At 35.7% G+C, this 23216-nt stretch overlaps 1 protein-coding gene and 1 pseudogene across 1 annotated transcript; one reads left to right on the top strand and one right to left on the bottom strand.

Moving 5' to 3' along the window:
* Positions 1-216: 216 nt before the first annotated feature.
* LOC110213964 (olfactory receptor 13A1-like) lies at positions 217-13681 on the bottom strand (annotated as a pseudogene).
* A 13-nt stretch (positions 13682-13694) lies between these two features.
* Positions 13695-14627, top strand: LOC110213963 (olfactory receptor 13G1-like). Its single transcript, XM_020994544.1, has one exon. It carries the CDS (start codon positions 13695-13697, stop codon positions 14625-14627), a length of 933 nt encoding a protein of 310 aa, XP_020850203.1.
* Positions 14628-23216: the final 8589 nt, after the last annotated feature.

Raw genomic sequence — 23216 nt, forward strand, 5'->3', positions numbered from 1 at the left:
GTGTGTGTGCGAATGCAAGTGCCCAAGTGGGGCATCCTGAACAATTACAGAGGGAAAAAACATTCTCTAAATCTAACCAAACACATTTTAGAACTTATATTATTTCTTACATCCAGATCTCAAAATAGTACTACAGATATAACATTCCAAGCAAGTTATATTGACTAAATTCTAATTATTTAACAAATGAATAAAAATATTTCTTGTGGACTGTTTTTAAAAATAATTGTTTCTCAGACTGTGGAAAAGAGGGCTTAAATTGGGGCCAGCTGTGGTGAACAAGAAAGCTACCACTTAACCATTATCCATTCAGATGCCAGAATCCAGAAAAACCTATATGTATATGATTGTGGTATAATGCATACTGACGATCTTGAGGTGGGAGGAACGGGTGGAGAATGCTTTCTTTGTCTCCTCTGTGGTACAGATCTTTAGGATGCTGGAGATGATGAAGGCATAAGACACCATAGTGAGCACAAAACTGATCACCCCAAAGTACATATCTGCAACGACTATTATAATATTCAGGTATGTGGAGCTGCAGGATTTCACATAGGAAATTTCACATAGGAGATTTCACATAGGGGATTTAACATAGGACGGGGTTTAACACAGGTAGAGTTTAATTTCACTGGGACCACAAAAGGTTAATTGCACCATGAGGCCAGTGTGTACTGATGAACTGATTGTAGCAGTGGCCAACACACTACTCACTAAGAGTGTACAAGCCATCCTACTCAAATATAGTACTATAAGGTAGGGGATGGTAGATGGCCACACATCTGTTAATCCATGGGTGTAAAGAGCAGGAGCTCAGTATCCAAATATCAAGAGAAGAAAACCAGCTGGCTCATGTCACCATCAGAGGAGGTGGCTTCCCTCTGGACAGCAAGGTTCTTCAGTAAATTAGGTAGAGCAGCCAACATGCAGCCAACAACTAAAATGGCCAAGTTGGTAAGGAAAAAATATGTGGGTGTATTGAGATCTGAGTCCAGACTGATTGCCATGAAAACGAGCTTGTTTCCTATGACAGCTGTAAGATAAAGAAAAAGTAAGGAGCTAAATAGGAAAATCTGGAATAGAAGTGTCTCTGAGAAACCTTGGAGAACAAATTCTGTCACCAGTGTTTGATTTTCTCATTGCCATTTGACCATGTTATACCTCTTACATGATTCAGAGGAACTCTTGTTCAGCACAGGATTGTAAACAAGGCAGTTGGGCTTTATCTGAGAAAGAATGCACAGGTTGCATTGAAGTTTAAAGTATGTTTCAATAGTAGACAAAATGGTTATCCTGCCCTAAATAGTAAATGTTCCAATGTCTCAATCCTCCCCAAGAACCAACTAATGAAGATAGTAGCACTGACAATATTCCAAAATGAGGAAATGATTGAAACATTCTCCTCCATCGGTGCCCTTTACCACCAATATTCTTTCTCTTCTTTTTCTTTCACCCTTTTAATTTCTATCCAACATGGTATTTGTCCTACATGTTTTTGGCATTGCCTTTTTTTTTTCCTCTCTGAGGAAAAGGTTTGGGTCGTATGTCTTTCTCATATCTGTGGTGGTATTAGCGAGTCCCTGGAATTTGTTGAGTAGAGGGGTTATACGATCAGACCTAGTCTTTAAGAAAAAATAACTTTGGCATTTGAGTTGAGGATGGATTGGACTACAGGCTTGAGAGAAAGGACATTCATTGGAAGGCTATTTCAATAGTCCAAATGAGAGAGAACGAGAGCCTTAAACTAGGGAGTGATGCTAGCTAGTTAGTGATGACGTAGTAGAGAATGGGGTATATATGAAAGTACAGAAGCCTCAGAATCACACAGGCAACAGAGAATATGGTAATACATGCTATTTAAGAGAAAGCTTTTTGCAAAGATTTGGTAGGCAAGAATCAGAAATAATAAAATTAATATCTGACACTCATATAGCCATTTTCCTCTGTTATCTTATTTGATGCCTATAAAAACCCTGTGAGATTCATAGGAAAGATATTACTGTATCTATTCTCATTATGAAAAGCTGAATAAAATGTAAAGGGATTAACTGAATTTCTGAAGGTCATTTGATTAGTAAATGACAGAGCCAGGCCTTGAAATCCTCTTTGAAAAAAAGAATGGAAGCTGAGAAAGTCACGTATTTTAAAGCAAATATGATACATACAATATAATGCCACTTCAGTTCCATTAAAAACAGGCTGGTTAATAATTTTAGCAAAGTAGCAGGATATAAAGTAAATCCATGGAAATCATCAGCACTCCTATATATCACAAACAAAACACTGAAAGAAGAGATAGTAAGAGATACTCCATTTAAAATATCTCCAGACAGTATAAAATACCTGGGAATATACCTGCCAAAACAAACCCAGGAACTATGTAAACAAAATTATAAAAAAAAAACCTCTTTCTATACAAATAAAATCAGATTTAAATAATTAAATAAATAATAATTGTTCATGAGTAGACAGGGCCAAAATAATAAATGACAATATAATAAAAATGACAATTTTACCTAATTTATATATTCAATGCCATCCCAATTAAATTGCCAAAATTTATTTTACTGAATCAGAAAAAAAGAATAACAAAATACATTTGAAGGAACAAAAAGTTAACTATATCAAAGGAACCAATAAAAAAAAAAACTAAAGGAAGGTGGTTAAACAGTACCAAATCTTAAACTATATTATAAAACAGTAATTATCAGAACTATCTGGTATTAAGAAATAGAAAGGTAGATCAACGGAACAGAGTAGACATACAATGTATAGTAGAAAAAAAAATATAGTAACCTTGTATTTGACAAGTATAAAGACCTAAGTTTTTGGGAAAAGGATTCATCATTTGGCAAAAATTGTTGAGAAAACTGGAAAGCAGTATGGCAGAAATTGGGCACAGACCAATATCTTACACCCTTTACCAAGGTAAGGTCAAAATGGATACATGACCTAAATATAAAGAGAGATATTACAAGAAAATTAGAACATGGAACATATTACTTATCGGATTTATGGATAGGCAATTTATGAATAAAAAGAGACAGAGAGCACAGTGAAGTGTAAAGTAGATAATTTCAATTACTTTAAATTACAAAGTTTTTGTACAAATAAAACAAATGTAGCCAAGACCACAAGGAAATGAGAAAATTGGGGAAATTTTTTAATAGACAGTTTCTCAGATAAATGTCTCATATCTCAAATATGTAAAGAACTTTGTCAAATCTATAAGAATTTGTCATTGCCCAATTAATAAATGGTCAAATATATGAACAGGCAGTTTTCCAATGGAAAAATTATAACAATTTGTATTCATATTAAAAAAAAACACTCTGAATCACTACTCTTTAGAGAAATATAAACTAAAACAATCTTGAGATTTCATTTTATACCTGTCAGATTGGTTAAAATGATTGAAGGGGAAAGTGAAAAATGTTGGAGGGGATGTGGAAAAATTGAGACACGAATTCACTGTTGGTGGAATTTGAACTGATCCAAATATTTTGGAGAGCAATCTGGGATTATGCCATAAGAGTTATTAAACTGCCTCTCCCCTTTGACCCAGCAATACCACTACTAGGTCTATTTCAAAAGATGATCAGGGAAAAAGGAAAAGAACCTATATGTTCTAAAATGTTTATAACAGTTCTATTTGTGGTGATAAAGAACTGGAAATTGGAAGGGTACCCATTATTTGGTGAATGGCTGAATAAGTTGTAGTATATAATTGCGATGGAATACAAATATGCTATAAGAAATGATGAGCTTGATGATCTTAGAAAAATATGGAAAGACTTGCATGAAAAAATGAAGAGCAAAATGAGCAGAACCAAGAGAACATTTTATACGGTAACAGCAATATTGTTTTAAGAACAACTTTGAACAACTAAGCCATTTTGAATATTATAAATATCCAAATAAACTACAAAGGACTTATAAAGGAATTCCCTATCTGCACCCAGAGAAAAAATTGACAAATTGAAGTATATACAGAATTACTGTTTATATATATATATTATATATATATTACATACACACATATACACACACATTCATACATATATACTTGTGTCTAATGGTAGCCATCTCTAGGGTGGAGGGAGGGGAGAAAAAAAATTACATGATAACAATTATATATTTAAAAGAAACAGCAAGTTGTACATAATAGATTTGCAGTTTCATGAGCAATCTTTTTTTTTTTAATTCTACTGTTATGGAAATGCTTGTTTCATAAATTAAAAATAAAATATATAAAAATATCAGGCTGGTTCAGTCCAAGATGGTTTGTTTGGACAATAAAGAATGCTTGAGTTATTTGCAAAGAAGAAAATAAGTAAGCAGCAAACAAATGATCAGAATATAACATGCCTCCCTTCATGGGACTGAAGTAATTTTGATCAACCATTGAATACTGATGATTTAATTACTTGTACCAATAGTATTTAATACATAGGATTTAGATCTGGAAGGGACCTTAGAGGTTATCTAATCCAAATTCCTTCTTTTACAGATAAGGAAGCTGAAATCCAAAGAGGTTAAGTTATCTGCCTTAGGTCCCATAGGTAGTGACAGAGCTTGAATTTGAACCCAGATCATTTGATTTCACAGACAGTATTGCTTCCATAGAGCAGGAAGGGAAGTTAGAAATCATCTAAACCAATACCCAACAAGTGCTTTAATATGCCGCTTGTTGTACATCAGCTTAAGCCATAAAGGTATTATTCTAGAATTCACTTTTTATGCAGAACAAGAAGATTTTAAGGTATTTATATTGTTCCTGTAACAACATTAATAGTTTTACTGATTAGCATTCAGGGACTTTCTTTGTCTATGCACAGCCATATCAACCATTCTGTGTTAATTAGTCAGCCAGTCCTTTGACTTCACTGAATCTGACATTTCAGTAAAAGAATCACTCAGGCTGATTATATTATTGATGACCTTTCATTTCAGTCACTGTGGTTGAAAGGCCTATAATACTTAATAGCTGCCATATGTGTGTGTGTATGCATACACACAAATGTATGACTTCATATTTTACAAGGAGCTTTACAAATATCTCATTTTATTCTCACTACAACTTCAAAAGGTAAGTGCTATTATTATGCCCATTTTATAGATGAGAAAATTGAGGCAGAAAGAAGTGATGTGACTTGCACAGACAGGGTCACATAGCTATGAGGATTTGAGGCAGTATTGAAACTCTTGTCTTTCTGACTGCAGGCCCAGCACCCCGCCCAATGTACACCTAGCTGCACTATGCTATACCTGGGGATATAGCCAGACACTTGTCCACTACTACTTTGTATAGCCTTGGATACCAGGCCAGAAACTTTATCAAATGCAAACAGTTTTCCTTCAGTTCTTCCTTGATTGATGCCTGGATATGGTACCTGTGTTATTAAATCCAACTAAATTGCTGGTCACTTTTTATGAATAATCTTGGATGCAGAAATGGATTTTGGGAAATGCAGTTGGCTCTATGTAATTAGGGCAGTCAAACTCTGCCTTAATTGATCCTTCAGGGCCCAATGTAACATTTATTTTGAAGTGATATCCCAAGTGTTCAACTTCTTATCCTTCCAACTAATTTTACTTTCCCCATGGCTCAAATGCCCACTTAATACTTTCAGTTAATGGACAGGCAGTGCATTTATTAGGAGTGGAGGAAGCACTTTATTTAAATAAGAGCCAGAGACTGAGTAAGAAAAGTTTTTTTCTCTCTACCAGCTGTATGATGTTTGTTCTTCATTTTAAAAAAAACGTTTATTCTATACGACACTTGTGTTTAAAAAATAAATGAAGTCCTATTGGACAGCAATGATGGACACTTGCATTTTGGTCTGAAATTGGAAAATCACATTCCTTAAGCTTGATTTTTTTTTCATTTCTAAGAAACAAGCAACGAAGGAGGAACATCCGCTGGTCCAGATGAAGAAGAGCAGTGTCATGGCCAGAGTACTGGATTCAGAGTCAGAGAACCCACGTTCAAATTTCTGCTCTGTTTTATGCTACTTATATGACTTTGGGCAAGTTCCTTAACTTCTTTGGGCCCCAATTTCTTCCACTGTGTAATAAGGGGTTTATGAGGTTGAGGGTCCATTTCAGCCCTGAATCTTATGTTCCTAGAGATATAAAACAGCCTGAGAAAAAGAGCAAGTGGGGAAAATTTTTGTGTGCTTTAACAATCATGAAAAGCGTGGGGAATCAATGGCTTATCTGGTCCCATCTTATGAAGAATTCCATGAGGAATGTGGACTAGCTTGCTCTTACTATTGCTCTCCATAAGAAGGATTGAGAGTGCAGCCAAGGAAGGAGCAACTGTCTTGCTATCAGTTACAAATGGTCTTACAAATGCAGAACTAGAGTTAGAACCTCAGAGGTCAATTAGTCTGACCCACAACTGAACAGTGATCCTTGCTGCATCATACCCACCAATGATTATCTAGATTTGCTTAAAGATATCCTGGGAAGGGAGGCCCTCCTTAAAGGAATAGCATTCCACTTTATGATTAAAAAGACTTCCTGTCAATTGGGCATACATTTTATCTCTTTGCAATTTCTGCTCATTGCTCTCGTTCGGTCCTACGTGTTTAAGTAAAACATATCTAATCCCTCTTCCACAGGCAGCCCTTCAAAGGTAGATATACTCCCCACTCTGCCCCCTTCCCACTCCTCAGGTCTTCATTTCTGCAGACTAAACAAACTCAGTTCCTTTAATCCTTTTCACCCTCATGCCTGAAATGGTCTCCTTCCTGACCTTTGCCTCCTCTTCATGACACTCATTTCTCTCTCTCTCTCTCTTTCTCTCTCTCCATATATACATATACATATATACACACATATACATATATATACATATCTATGTGTATATATATGTTTATCTCTCTGCATATATATGTATATATAGTTACAACTTTTTAACATTTGGGTTTTTTGTTTGAGTTCCAAATTCTAGCCCTCCTCCCCTCCTCCCTCCTGAGATGGTAAGCAATCAGATACAGGTTATACATGTGTAATCATGCAAAACATTTCCATATTAGTCATACACTCATTTCAAATCCTACCATTTGCAAGAAGCCCATCCCTGTCCCTCCTTCCAAATGCTGATGCTTTTCTTGCTATATTACCTTTCATTTATAAGGCATACATCCCCATATGTATACAGTTGTTAGCATATTATCAGCATGTGAACTCCAGGAGGACCAAACTATATTTGTCCATTTCTTTGCTTCTTCACCACTTAGTGTAACACCTGGTAGAGAGCAGTGTTTAATAAATGCTTGCTGATCAACTAACTGACTGCTGTTCACCATTAACTCAATATCCTTCACCAGCTTAGTTGACCTCCTCTGATCAAACCAGGGCAGAGTGCAGCAATCCTATTTCCACTTTAGCCCTAGGCACTATGTTTGTCAATGCCACCTTAGCTTTATTGGTTCTCCATACTATGGATCTGCCTTGAGAATGTGGTCCCAGCAACCTACAAGTCTTTGTCAGATGAGCTGATGTCTAGCCATAGCTCCCTATCTTGCACTTACGAAGCTGATTTTTTTGAGCCCAGTTGTAAGCCAATGTTTTATTCTTCTCAATTCAGCCCAGTTGTATCCTGTCAAGATTTTATGAATGTTGACTGTCATTCACTGGGTTAACTATTTCTGCCAGCTTTGCCATCATAGGCAAATGTATTAAGCGTGCCATCAGTACCTTTTCCGAAGCCATTGCTAAAAATGTCCAATAACCAAGGGCCAAAAATAGCAATTCCTGGGGCAGATGAATGTTGTGCCTATCCTGAATCCCAAACTCTTCAGTGAAGAAATTGCTAAATGATCATTTATTGACTCTGTGTAACAGAGTTTAATTTGAGTCAAGATATTGCTAGTATAATTAACTATAAGGAGGAAAAGCATAGTGGCACACATATATGCAAACTTTCATGATTTTCAGTGTACTTTTCTCTTATCTACCCTCTGAGGTAGATAGTGGAAATATTGATTTTTATTATTTTATTACTGCTAATTCTAAAACTCCAATTAGAAAAAAAAATGAGTGAACCATAACTAAGAAACTTAAATGGTCAAAAATGAACAATTTTTAAAAACTCCATGATGAATTATAATGTAACCTAAATAATTCTTTGACAATGAACACATAATTTTAAGCTTTCATCACTTCTGGCATGATTTTTGGGGGGATTTTTTTTTTTTACTTGGAGGAACCCAAAGGGAGACTTAGTGTGGATTTGGGCAACTACTATACTTTTCTTTTTTTCACTACTCTGTTCATTTCATAATGTGGAGCACCAGATGCTAAAAACACAGAGATGAAAATTCTTTAAAAAACATTGCATATATAGATAGGGTGTCTCAAAAGTCTTAGTGTAATTTTAGCTTTAATAGGCTAAGAAAAGAATAAAAAAATACGTTAAAAACCCTTTTTAAGCTTTAATAGCTTGAAATTGTAGTAAGACTTTTGGAACAGCCTGTATATGGGAAACCATTTCTCTTCTAATGAATTTAATTTTATTTCCTTACCATTTCTTTTACTCAGATTTTCCCCTCAAGGTCTTACAACAGCAAGAATTGTAGGACAGTTCAGTGCAGTGTGGAGTACAGAAGGCAATAACTTCCCTGCATTGCCTTAATGAGGACCTTTATTGTCTCTTATTCCGAGGTTGCTTGCACATAAAAGCAGGGAGAGCTGGTGCAGCTGGGCTGGTGTTTGTTCGGGTGTACTTTGCACCCTGGTGTTTGTTACAGTGGCCCTTTGAGCAGTTATTTGTCTTGGGAAGGAGGAATTATACAGAGACAGCAGAAACTACTTTGTGATGGAACAATTGAGCTTCAGAGAGCTGTAATTCCTTGGTCATTTCCCCAGAGTCTTTGTGTTCGTGTCTATTGCATGTGTATCTGGGAGGTCTTGTGTGGACACTAGAGAGCAATGAAGGGTGTGAATAATGATGATGCCTTCGTGATCCAAGGTCAATAGGAGCCATATCCTTAACAAAACCTTTTGGGTTCTTCTCTCTTCTCCTAGGTATGCCCTTGCCAGATGTCATTAAATCTGGTAGCAAAGAAAGTATTGGAAGAAACAGTTTCATGGCCTGTTGGGGAAGCAGAGCCCCATCAACTGGTCAAGGCTTTGTGATTTTGTTGGTGGTACATCTAATGCAGACCAAAACACTTATTTAACCTCATAGGTAAAGCTAAAAGAATTGCCTGAAGCTTAAAGAGGTTATAGTTTACCTGAGTTCGTGTACGTACTAAGTGTCAAAGGCAAGATTGAACACAGGTCTTTATTATTCAATACTTCATAAACTGTACTAACAGTTCTCAAATTTTTTCATCTCTAGAACATTTTGCACTGTTAGAGATTGAAGACTCTGAAGAGGTTTTATTTATGTCAATTATATCTATTGGTATTTGCCATATTAGATATTAAAATAGAGGAATTAAAAAATTTCATTACTTAATATACCCATTTATGTTAACATAAATAACATATTTTAATGAAAAATAATTATATATATTTTTAAAAGTAATGAGAATAGTGGCATTACTTTTTGTATTTTTATAATTCTCTTTAACGTCTGGTTCAATAGAAAATAGCTAGTTTTGAGTATCTGCTTCTGAATTCAATCTCTTGTGATAAGTTGCTCTGGCTGAAGTAAATGGAGACAGGTAAATGCAGTAGGTAGATTGCTGGACCTGGAGTCAGAAAAATCTGAGTTCAAATCCAGCCTTAAATATTAACTGTGTGATCCTTGACAAGTCACTTAATTTCTCAATATTTAATTTATTTTATTATGAACTTAAGAAATAAAACAAGCATTTCCATGAAAATAAAACAGAAATATATTTCCAACATAATAAAATAAAAAGATGATTGTACATAAAACTGAAAATCTGTTATGTACAACTTGCCATTCCTTTTAAAATATATAATAAAGTTATCATGTAGCTTTCTTTCCCCCCTTTTTTCCCCCCACTGTCCCTAGAGATAGCCACCATTAGATACCGATACGTATATATGTGTATTATATATCATATTACATATGATACATAGTATAATTATATTAATTAATATATGATAACACATTATAAATAATGTATAACATTAGTTCTAATATACTATATAACATATAATATAATTACAATATTATATATTGCGTATAATATATATTATATAATATCATATTATATATGTATGTATGTAAAACAATTCTATACATACTTCTATTTATCAGTTCTTTCTCTGGATACAGAAGGCATCTTCCTTCATATGCCCCTTGTAGTTAATCTGGGTATTTATAATAGTCGAAATGACTTGGTCACTCAAGGTTGTTCTTAAAATAACATTGTCATTACTACATACTACATTGTCTTAGTTCTGCTCATTTTGTTGATTATTATTTCATGCAAATCTATCCATGTTTTTCTCAACTCATTGAGGTCAACATTTCTTCTAGTACAGTAGTACTCCTTCACAATCATGTATTATAATTTGCTCAGCCATTTCCCAAATGGTGGGCATTCCCACAATTTTCAATTCTTTGCCACCACAAAGAGAGCTGCTATAAATATTTTAGAACATATAGGTTCTTTTCCTTTTTCCCTAATCATTTTTGGAAACAGACCTAGTAGTGGCATTGCTGAGTCAAAGGGGATAGGTGATTTAATTACTCTTTGGGCATAATTCCAGAGTGCTCTCCAAAATGGTCAGAACAGTCACTTAATTTCTCTCTGTCTCAGTTTCTCCATAGGTAAAATGGGGATAATGATAGCACTTTGTTGTGAGGATTAAATGAGATAATAATTGTAAAGCATTCTGAAAATGTTAAAATGCTATATAAATGTTTTTATGTTCAGTTGTTTTCAGTTGTATTTGACTCTTTGTGACCTCATTTGGGATTTTCACGGCAAAGATACTAGAGTGGTTTGCCATTTCCTTCTCCAGGTTATTTTACAGATGAGGAAACTGAGGTAAATGAGCTTAAGTGACTTGGTCAGGGTCACAGAGGTAGTGTCTGAGGCCAGATTTGAACTCAGGAAGATGGGTCTTCCTGACTTCAGGACTAACACTCTATCTACTATGGAACCTAGCTATTACTATGTGAAGAAAATTTTTTCTCACACAAATTTGTAGTCTGAAAAGGAAGAAATATTTTAATAGATAAATAATATCTTAATATTATTATGAAAATAGTTTTGATTTTGAAGACTCACTGAAAGGATCTTGGGAAATCCAAGGTGTCTTCAGACCACCTTTAAGAAGTAATGAGCTCTACCATGAATGCTTTCAGAGACTCATTATCATGTGATTAAATTATAGAGTAAATAAGTAGGGAAGAGAGAAAGAATCCAGCCTGTAAACCCCAAGATATCTTGTGAGGTTTCAGTGATCAAAATTTATATTCCTTTGGGCAGAGCACCCACAGGTGAGGGTATGATTCCCTATATGCATAGAGGGAGAGATTGAGGGACTGAGAGGGAGGGAAGGAATGAAGGAGGGAGGGAGGGAGGGAAAGAAGGAAGGAAGGAAAGAGGAAAGAAGGAACAGCATTGCCCAACTGGAACTGGCTAGTCCAGTGGGGTCCCCAGTGGGGCAGGTACTACCACTAACAGATTGCTGTTTGTCCTTTGTTCTCAAAGAGGACCAATGATATCAGGAAGGTGGTGTCTCAACTTGCAAGTGAATTGGATTTAAGTGAGGTAGGGCTGTGCAAAGTCATCAGCCTCACTCTCTCCTCCAGAGCCAACTGGCTCCAGTGGCAAGATATAGATCAAGATGAATGGAGATGGCCAAGAGCACAGTGGAAGACCTTGGACTTTTTAAGCTGTGGTCTTTCCCAGGTTTCAGATTGTCTGAGGCAACACCGAATCAGTAATTACAGCTAGGTAAGAAATGAGGCCAAAAGGACCTCTTTTAATTACTAAAAAAAAAAAATCAATCTGGGAGGGGAAGACCCTCAGAGTTTCTGGCTAGAACAGAAACAACTGCTATTTACACTCACTCTGAACCATCAAAACCCAAACAATGAGTAAATGAAGCTAGGGCTGGGACCAAAAAAAAAAAAAAACTGGGACAATTAACTCCCCCGCCCAGTTTTATTTATGATTTCTTGAAATATAGCTCTGGAAAAAACAAAACAAAACAAACAACAAGCTTTGATAAAGCCCATTGGGATTCAAATGGAGTGACTTGACCACCTCTTAAACCCAAATCAGTCTCTTCCTTACTTATTGGCCAACAATAGATCCCAGCCCAAGCCTTATTGGTCATTTGGGTTTTGATGGCTAGGAGTGAGTATAAATAACAATTGTTTCTGTTCTGGCCAGAAACCCTGAGGGTCTTCCCTTCTCAGATTGATATTTTTTAAGTAAGTAAAAGAGGCCCTTTTTGGCTTCATTTCTTACCTAGCCTTAATCACTGATTGGGTGTTGCCTCAGACAAAGTGAAACCTGGGAAAGACCTTAGCTTAAAAAGGCCAAGGTCTCCCACTGTGCTCTCAGCCATATCCATTTATTCTGATCTATGTCTTGCCACTGGACCCAGATGGCTCTGGAGAAGAGAGTGAGGCTGATGACTTTGCACAGCCCTACCTCACTTAAATCCAATTCACTTGCAAGTCAAGACATCCCCTTCCTGATGTCATTGGTCCTCTTTGAGAACAGAGGACAAGCAGTAACAATAGCAACAATCATGTGATTAGCAAAAAGTCCCCATCTCAGACACATACTGTCTTAGTGCCTTTGGATAAATCCCTTAACCTCTTAGGGCACCAGGTTACAAAGCAAATGCCATCTTGTATCTGCTGAGGAGCTTCCTCATCGGGAGCTCCTTGAACCAATTAAATCATAGGTGTGGTTAAAAAAAAAGGGTGCATATTTTGGGTTCTGAAGATTTAAGGCTTACTGGTGAAAAGAACAATTCAAATCCCCCAGTATGTTGAGAGTCAATCTCTTTCATGAAGATCAGTATCACTGTTTATTGGAGAAAGACAGCGTGCTATGATGGAAAAAGACACTGGGGATAGAGTCTAAGGACTTGAGTTTGAGCTCCCAGCTCTCTTCTGAAACCTTGGGCAAGCTATTGAACTTCACTTGGTCTCAGTGTCTTCATCTGTAAGATAAAGGGTTGAACTGAGTGACCTCTAAATTCATTTCCAGCTCTATGGATAAAAATACCTAATCAAAAGGAACCAGATGTCTTCCTGGGCTGTTTATCTCAGTCTTTAATTATATGAATCCCAAAATTTATTCTTGACTGAATTCCCCTGTATTATGTGATTCAACACAAAATAATTAAGTTCTATATCTAAAATAATGATGAAATTATTAATTATAAATTATATGTATATGACACTTTATAATTTGCAACATGTTTTTTATTCCTTATCTAATTTGGTTCTCATGACAGTGCGGAATTCTCATTTAACAGGTGAGAAAATTAAGTTTTGGAGGGACATGATACAGATGATCCCACAATTAGTGACTTGTAGAAGGGGATTTAGGGCAGAAAACATCTGATACTAACCAAGGTCAAATTTTGTTCTCATTGATGAGAAACTTGTAAAGCATAATTCACTACTAATATTCAACTCATTTTTTTCTTCTTTTACTAGGCTATAATTAAGCTGACAAGTGAGTGGAATCTCTAGGACATAGTCCAAACCACCCATAGTCTCCCACCCAATGGCATGGATGAACCAGACACTGGTCACTGAGTTCTTTGTGAAAGGATTCTCAGAAGCTCCTCACCTTCAGCCTTTGTTCTTTGTCTTTTTCCTCTCCCTCTACACAGTGACCCTCTCAGGGAACATGATCATCTTTGTTACAGTCAGTTTTAATCCCACATTGCACACACCTATGTATTTCTTTCTAGTCAACTTAGCTGTGGTTGATATCCTGTGCACCTCCACAATTCTACCAAAGCTGCTTGAAAACATGGTGGGTAGAAACACCATATCCTATGGAGGTTGCATGACCCAACTGTATTTCTTTACTTGGTCCTTAGGAGCTGAGCTGCTGCTTTTCACAGCCATGGCTTATGATCGGTATGTGGCCATCTGCCATCCTCTCCACTATAGCACCATGATGAGCAAGAGGGTCTGTATCCTGTTAGCTGCTGGTGTTTGGTCAATCAGCATTCTCAACACCAGCATTAACAGCAGCCTTGTGTTTCGATTATCTTTCTGCCACTCCAATGTAGTCAACCACTTTTTCTGTGAGATCCCCCCTTTACTGAAGCTATCCTGCAGCCCTACCTACCTGAATGAAACCATGGCCTTCACAGCAGATGTATTCCTAGCGGTGGGGAATTTCATGATCACGATGCTCTCCTATGCCTGCATTATCTCCAGCATCCTGAAAATCCGCACCACTGAGGGCAAAAAGAGAGCCTTCTCTACCTGCTCCTCCCACCTCATTGTGGTCAGCATGTATTACAGCACTGTAATTTACACCTATATACGACCATCTTCCAGCTACTCATTGGATAAAGATAAGGTCGTGTCTGTGATATACACTTCAGTGGCTCCTACCCTCAACCCTCTCATTTATACCTTGAGGAACAAAGAAGTCAAAGTGGGACTCAAGAAAGTGTTCTCTTTCTTCAAGAGATGTTGAGCCCTCCAGATGCTAAAGCTGTGAATGAGGAGACCTCCAAATGGCCTTCCAATCATCCTGGCTTTGTATTAATGATTGAGCATTACTGATGTTACAATGTCTTCTAATCCAAGACACATTTCTCAACTTTCAAACATATTGTTGGTCTTCTGGACGCTTACAGAATGTGAAATTTTCTCCCACCTCCAGATGTCTGGAGACATAATTTTTCTAGAGCTTCCTTTGGTACTTTCTTCTCTACTACTCTTGTAACAGTGAAATAAAACTTTTAAATCTTTCCTAAGAATAATATGCAGTTCAGAGGTGCACTTGAATGCTTCATTTGTAAAAGTCTTTACAATTATTTGTTAAATCCCATTAGAGGGGTCAAGGTATAGTAGAAAACACCATTTTCAGATATTGGTGTAATTGAATTGCGTTTTTACCCTCCTCCAACTTTCTGTATAGTTCTATCCCTGTGCAGACTTTTGCATTCTTGTTTGTTAGTTCAAAAAAAAAATCATTCCATGAATTAACTGCCATGTGGACTTAAAAAAAATGTCTGCCACTAACTAGCTTTATGCTCTTGGACAAATCATTTACTTTTTTTTTTTTTGCTAGGCAATTGGGGTTAAGTGACTTGCCCAGGGTCACATAGCTAGTACATGTCAAGTGTTTGGTCTGAAGCCAGATTTGAACTCAGGTCCTCCTGACTTCAGGACCGGTTCTGTATCCACTGCACCACCTAGCTGGCCCTAAATCATTTACTTTTTCTGGACTTCAGTTTCCTCATTTGAAGTTTGCCTTGACTTTTTCACAAAGTAGTGGACATTGATTGAAAAATAATTTCTCATTTCTTTTAGGATTGAATACTTAAAATTGGTTTTTACAAACATTATTTTATCCTTTCAACAATGCTATGGAATACATATTAGTTTTTCTATTTTTCAGATGAAGAGTTAGAGGTTCTGAATGATTAAATAACTTGTCCAAGACCATGAAGATAGTAAATAAATGTCAAGAATGGGACACAAGTCTTCTGTCCCTATGTCCAGACAGATCTTTCCTCCAAGCCGTGCTGTCTTCATGAAGTTTAGGAAAGTGCATGGAAAAATTTCAAAGTAGTATATAGCATAAAAGATTCTTCCCTAGGGAGGTCACTTAACCTCTATTTGCCTCAACTTTCTTAACTATAAAATAGGGATAATAATAATAGAACTTACCTCCTAGGGTTGTTGTGAAAATCAAATGAAATAATATTTATAAAGTGCTTAGCATAGTACCTGACACATAGGAGGAATTTAACAAATGCTTATTTCCTCCCTCCATGCCTCCTTCTTTCTTTCTTCTCTTCCTTCCTACTTAAAATGCTGATATTCTTTGTTTATTTTGTTTGTTTGTTTGTTTTTTGGCTAGGCAATGGGGTTAAGTGACTTCCCCAGGGTCACACAGTTAATAAGTATCAAGTGTCTGAGGCCCAATTTGAACTCAGGTCCTCTGACTCCAGGGCAAGTGCTGTATCCACTGCACCACCTAGCTGCCCCAAAATGCTGATATTTTTGAGAAGGGTAATAGATCAGATCATTATAAATTTATTAATACTGTGACATTTAACAGGAGTCATTATAAAATACAAAGTTGAGTTCAGAAAATAGATGATTAGACTACTCATGTGAAAGAGACTTTTGGTTTTAGTGGATGGCTAGCTCAACGTAAGTAAACATTGTTATAGGACAGTCTTTTGAGGGGAAGGGAAAAATAATCCTGCAGAAAGCGAAGACACACTCCCCATAGACATAGAGAGGGCACAAGGAAGCAGCACCTTCTATAGGAAGCTTTTCCAGATTCCCCTTAATTCCAGTAATTTTCCTCTGTTGATTCTTTCCCATCTATGCTGTCTATAATTCGTGCACACCTGTTTGCTTATTTTCTCCCTCATTCTGTTGTAGCTCCTTGAGAGCAGATTCCTTTACCTTTCTTCGGATCCCCAGCACTTAGCACAGTGCCTGACACATAATGGGTACTTAATAAATGTTTATTGACTGACCAACAGTTTCCCTCTCTCAATTGCATTTGAGTAATTTCTTTATGATGTCATTAATAAAAAAGGAAGGAGGAAGAAACCCTGCTGATGTTGGTCCTGGTATGAGAGGATATTGCTGGTTTGTATGATGCTGGTGCCAGTCAGTTTCCTATTATCCTGCTACCTATTTCTCAAGGACTCGGTGATGCACGCCCAGGGAGTTGGGACAGAGCACATGGACTGCATATATTTGTGTTTTTTACTTCCCTATTTTGAGGTTGGAGGGTATACAGAAGCTGCCTGATGAAAACCTCACCACTATCTTCCTTTCAAAGAGGCTATTTATATATTTTAGATGATTCTTTCAATTTTGTTTTTTCTTCCTCTTGTCCCTGTGAAGGGAATCATCGTTTTTTACAATAAACGATACGATATGTGTAACAAATACACTGATAGATTAGATTTTTCAGAATTGCCTCTTTGTGAGTCAGAAGCTCACAATGCAGCTTGAAATGATTAATCAAACCTTTGATAATGCTCACAATCACTGGCATCCTTGTGTCTATGTACCGTAAGTGAAGCAAATCAAAGATTGTAGAACCTGTTCCTATCACAGAACTCTGGTCCTGTGACCCACCAAGCGTGACCCCAAAGACTGGACTCCAGAATTGCTGTATTGTCTTCCATCTGTGGGTTTGTCGTGGGAAACAGCTCAAGCCTGGGAAATGATTGTTTGTAATCCACCATTCCCCCATCCTTCCCACTTCTGATTTATGTATAAAATCTCTGTCTTTACTTCAGCAAAGCATAGTTCTGATCAGGAGAATTTCCAATTTGCAAATCTGTTCCTTATAATGAAACCAATGAAATGGCTCCCTGATTACTGGCACTTTGTCTCTGGCCTGCTGTTTCATCATTCCCATGTTAGAAACTGGCTCAGCAAAATCCTGTTAATATTCCTGAACTCCACACTGCATACTTGTCTCATAGCTCCACATTTTGCAAAGTGGGCAACATATACGTTTTAGAAATGCACAAAATTAAAATCTGCTATGACTTTTGTTACTGAAAAAAGTGAGAATAAAAACAACAACAAAAAAATAGATTATACACCTTAAAGCCAGGAAGACCTGGAGTCAAGTCTTGCTCTGAGACATATTGTCTGTGTGTCCTTGGATAAGTCAATTAATCTTTTCATGTCCTAAGATGGAAAGTCTTTATGTTGCAATGAAGGTGCTGACCTGTATTGATAAAAGGAATTTCCTCATCTGGGAGTTACATATACAATAAAAGAACAAGTCCAGACCCAATCTGTAATGCAAAGGAAACTTATGGGAAATATTCTTCCCTCATTCTTACTTTAAGGTGTCCAGAGGAAAGTAGTTCTAGTATGTGTTTGAAAAGAGGATAGAATTGAGTTTAATTTCGTTTAGTGCAGCCACTTCATTTTAAAGGAAAAGGAACCAAGATCAAGATACAGGAAACAATTTTCCTGAAGTCACAAAGTTTCTAGATTGAAGAGCTCAGACTAGAGTCACTATTACTCCTTCCTTAATCAACTATATTTTCTAGTCCACCACAATGGATCAGAAGACCATGAATGTGAACCATGTAGCACAGGTAGGTCCATGCAAAGGGATCAACAACATTAGATAAAGCGTTGGGAGATCTAAGATAATACCAACTCTGCAACAGTTTTTTTTTATTTTAAATTTTATTTATTTTATTTTGAACTTAAAACAAGCATTTCCGTAACATAATAGAATTGAAAAAAAAGTTGGTTGTACATGAAACTGCAAATCTATTATGTACAACTTGCTATTCCATATAATAAAGTTATCATGTAACTTTCTTTTTTGTCCTTTTTTTCTTCCTGCCCTCCCTAGAGATGGCTACCATTAGACACAAATATGTATGTATGCATGTACTTGTGTGTGTATGTGTGTGTACATGTATGTAAAACTATTCTATACATACTTCTATTAATCGGTTCTTTCTCTGGATACAGATGGTATCTTCCTTCATAGGTCCTTTGCAATTAATTTGGGTATTTAAAACAGTCAAAATGATTAATTCACTCAAAGTTGTCCTTAAAAAAATATTGCTGTTACTGTATACAGCACCTTCTTGGTTCTTCTCATTTTGCTTTTCATTATTTTGTGAAAGTCTATCCATGTTTTTCTGCAATCAATGACTCATCATTTCTTTTAGCCCAGTAGTATTCCATCACAATAATATACCACAACTTATTTGGCCAGTTCCAAATTGACAGGTATCCCCTCAGTTTCTAGTTATTTGCTACTATAAAGAGAGCTGTGATAAATATTTTGGAACATTCTTTTTCCCCCAATCATCTTTGGAAGTAGACCTAGTAGTGGTATTGCTGGGTCAAAGGGTATAGGCAGTTTAATAACTCTTTGAGCTCAATTCCACATTGCTCTCCAAAATGGTTGGATCAGTTCACAGTTGTACTAACAGTGAATTAGTGTCCCAATTTTTGCACATCCTTTCCAACATTTGCAAGTTTCTTTACAATCATTTTAGCCAATCTGATAGATATGAAATGATATCTCAAGGTTGCTTTAATTTGCATTTCTCTAATGAATAATAATGGAGAGCATTTTTATATGTTTATAAATTATTTTGGTTTCTTCATTGAAAAACTGCCTGTTCATATCCTTTGATTGTTTATCAATTGGGAAATGACTCATATTCTTATAGATTTGACAAAGTTCTTTATATATTTGAGATTTAAGACCTTTATCTGAGAATCTGCCTGTAAAAATTTCCCCCCAATTTTCTGCTTTCCTTCTGATCTTGGCTACATTTGTTTTATTTGTACAAAAACTTGTTAATTTAATGTAATCAAAATACACTATGACCAGGTAGAATTTATACCAGGAATGCAGAGCTGGTTCAATACTAGGAAAACTATCAGCATTATTGACCATATCAATAACAAAACTAACAGAAATCATATGCTTATCTCAATAGATATAAAAAAAAGTTTTTGACAAAATACAGCACCAATTCCTATTAAAAATACTAGAGACCATAGGAATGAATGGAGATTTTCCTTAATCAGTATTTATCTAAAACCAGCAGCAAGTATTATATGTAATGGAGGTAAGCTGGAAGCATTCCAAATAAGATGAGAGGTGGAACAAAGATGCCCATTACTACCAGTATTATTCAGTATTACGCTACAAATGTTAACTTTAGCAATAAGACAAGAAAAAGAAATTAAAGGAATTAGAACAAGCAACAAGGAAACAAAACTATCACTCTTTGCAGATGATATGATGATATACTTAAGAGAATTAAAGACAATCAACTAAACAACTACTTGAAATAATTAACGACCAGCAAATTTGCAGGATATAAAATACATCCAAATAAATTATAAGAATTTCTGTTGATAACCAACAAAGCTCAGCAGCAAGAGATAGAAAGAGAAATTCCATTTAAAGTTACTGTAGACCATATAAAATATTTGGGAGTCTACCTGCCACGACAAACCCAGGAACTATATGAACACAATTACAAAGCACTTCCACACAAAGTCAGATCTAAGCAATTGGAAAAATATTAATTGCTCATGGATAGGCTGAGCTAATATAATAGAAATGACAATTCTACCTAAATTAATTTACTTATTCAGTATCATACCAATCAAAGTACCAAAAATTAGTTTATAGAACTAGAAAAATAATAACAAAATTCATCTGAAAGAATAAAAGGTCTAGAATATCAAGGAAATTAATGAAAAATATGCAAAGGAAGATGGCCTAGCTGTACCATATCTAAAATTATATTATATGAAATGTCAATCATCAAAACAATTTGGTACTGGCTAAGAAATAGTTGTAGATCAGTGAAATAGATAAGGTACACAAGGCATAGTAGTAAATAACTATAGTAATCTACTGTTTGATAAACCCAAAGACTCCAGCTTCTGGGATAAGTACTCACTATTTGACAAGAACTGCTGGGAAAGCTGGAAAATAGCATGGCAGGATGTGGGTATAGAACAACCTCTCACACTGTATACCAAGATAAGGTCAAAATGGGTCCATGATACCATAAGCAAATTAGGAGAACAAAGAATAATTTACCTGTCAGATCTATGGAGAAGGGAAGAATTTATGAGCAGACAAGAGACAGAGAACAATAAAAATACAAAATGAATAATTTTGGTTATATTAAATTAAAAAAGGTTTTGCATAAACAAAATGAATGCAACCAAGATTAGAAGGAAAGCAGAAAGCTGGGAAACAGCTTTAAACTTTAATTTAATTTTAATGAACAATTTTCAATTTTCAAGTCATTTCCCAATTGATAAATTGTCGAAAGATATGAATAGGTGGTTTTCAGATGAAGAAATAAAAGTTATCTATTGTTGTATGAAACAGAAATGCAAATTAAAACAACCCTGAGGTACTACCTTGCATTTATCAGATTACTAATGTGACAGAAAAGAAAAATGATAAATGTTGGAGAAGATTTGGGAACATTGTGATACTAATGCATTGTTAGTGGAGTTGTGAAATGATCCAACTATTCTGGAGACTAATTTTGAACAATGCCCAAAAGGCAACCAAACTGTGCACACCCTTTGATCCAGAAATATCACTACTAGGTCTGTATCTCAAAGAGATGATTAAAAAGGGAAATGGACCTACATATACAAAAAATTTATAGCGGCTCTTTTTTTTTTTTTGGTGGCAAAGAATTGGAAATTGAGAGGAAGCCCATCAATGAGGGAATGGCTGAACAAGTTATGGTTTATGCATGTAATAGAACACTCTTGTGTTATAAGAAATGATGAGCAGGTGGATTTCAGAAAAAAACCTGGAAAGACTTACATGAACTGATGCTGAGTGAAGTGAGCAGAACCAAGAGAATGTTGTACACAGTAACAGCAATATTGTGTAAAGACCAACACTGATACACTCAGCTCTTCTCAGCTATACAATGATCCAAGACAATTCCAAAAGACTTACAATCAAAAGTGCTATCCACATCCAGAGAAAAAACTCATGGTATCTGAATGCAGATTGAAGGATTCTATTTTTACTTTTTTCATATTTTTTTTCCCTTTTGTTCTGTTTCTTCTTTCACAAAATGGTTAATGTGGCATTATGTTTTACATGATTGCACATGTCTAACCTATATCAGGTTGCTTGCCATCTTGGGAAGGGGAAAGGGGAGAAAGGAAAGGAGAAAAGTATGGAACTCAAAATCTTATAAAAATTAATGTTGAAAACTGTTTTTACATGTAATTGGAAAAAGTGCTATTTGCAAAAAGAAATTAATGTAACCAAAATTGTCCATTTTATGCTTCACTTGCTGCCTCTTTTTTGTTCATAAATTGTTTGCCTATCCATAAGTTTGATTGATAAAATATTCCATGTTCCTCAAATTTTACTGTAATGTCTTTCTTTATGTCTAGGGCATGTGTCCATTTTGATCTTATCTTAGTAAATGGTGTAACATATTGGTCTATATTCAATTTCTGCCAAACTGCTTTCCAGTTTTGCTAACTTTTTTTTTTTACCAAATAATGAATACTTATCTCCCAAAATAAGTTTACACTTGTTGAATGAAGTTGCTATATTTATTTTCTGCCATAAATTGTATGTCTACTCTGTTTTGTTGATCTACATTTCTATTTCTTAGTACTAGATAGTTTTGATAATTCCTTCTATTTCTTCTGGATCTTTTATATTGAATTTTCCACTGGGTTCTGGCTTTTTTGTTACAAATACCTGATGTCTTTCAGTTCATTAAATATCTATTGTTTCCCCTCATTTAAGATTATACTCGACTTTGCTGAGTAAGTTATTCTTGTGTGCAATCCAGCTTTTTTGCTCTTTGAAATATAATGTTTCAAGACCTATGATCTTTTAGTGTAGAAGCTGCTAGGACAGGATTACATAGGTCCTTGCAGTCTCTACATTAAAAGACTGTAGGGCATGAAATATGATATTCCATAAGGCAAAGAAGCTTGGATTACAACCAAGGATCAACTACCCAGTGAAAATGAGCATGGTCTTTCAGGGGAGGAGATGGATATTCAACAAAATAGAGGACTTCCAAACCTTCCTGATAAAAAGACCAGAGCTCAACAGAAAATTTGATCTTCGAATGCAAGACTCAAGAGAGACATGAAAAGGTAAATGGGACAAAAAGAAACAACAACATGTTATTAATAAAGGCAAACTGTTTAGATCCCTACAAGAGAAGATTAAACTTGTAACTCCTGATAACTGTATTGTTTTTGCACTATGTTAAAGGAGTATACATAGAGAGAGTGGGTATAAGTTGACTTTGATGTAATGATAAAAAATATCTAATCAAGTGGGTTAAATGGATCCAAGTAAATGGATTAATTGGATCTAAATAAGAAAATGTACTGCAAGAAAAGGAAAGGAGGAAGCAGACAAGGATGAATTACATTACAGGAAAAGGCACAAAAACCTATTACAGTAGAGGGAAAGAGGGGAAGGAGATGAGCATTGTTTGAACCTTGCTGTCATGGGAATAACACAATCAGTTAAGTATAGAAATCTACTTGCCTTACAGGC

The sequence above is a fragment of the Phascolarctos cinereus genome, unplaced genomic scaffold (assembly GCF_003287225.1).
Source record: "Phascolarctos cinereus isolate Bilbo 61053 unplaced genomic scaffold, phaCin_HiC Scaffold_3;HRSCAF=262, whole genome shotgun sequence".
NCBI lineage: Eukaryota > Metazoa > Chordata > Mammalia > Diprotodontia > Phascolarctidae > Phascolarctos > Phascolarctos cinereus.

What these genes read in the sequence shown, in the direction of transcription:
- LOC110213963 (XM_020994544.1), top strand. Translation starts at nt 13,695, where the DNA reads ATGGCATGGATGAACCAGACACTGGTCACTGAGTTCTTTGTGAAAGGA.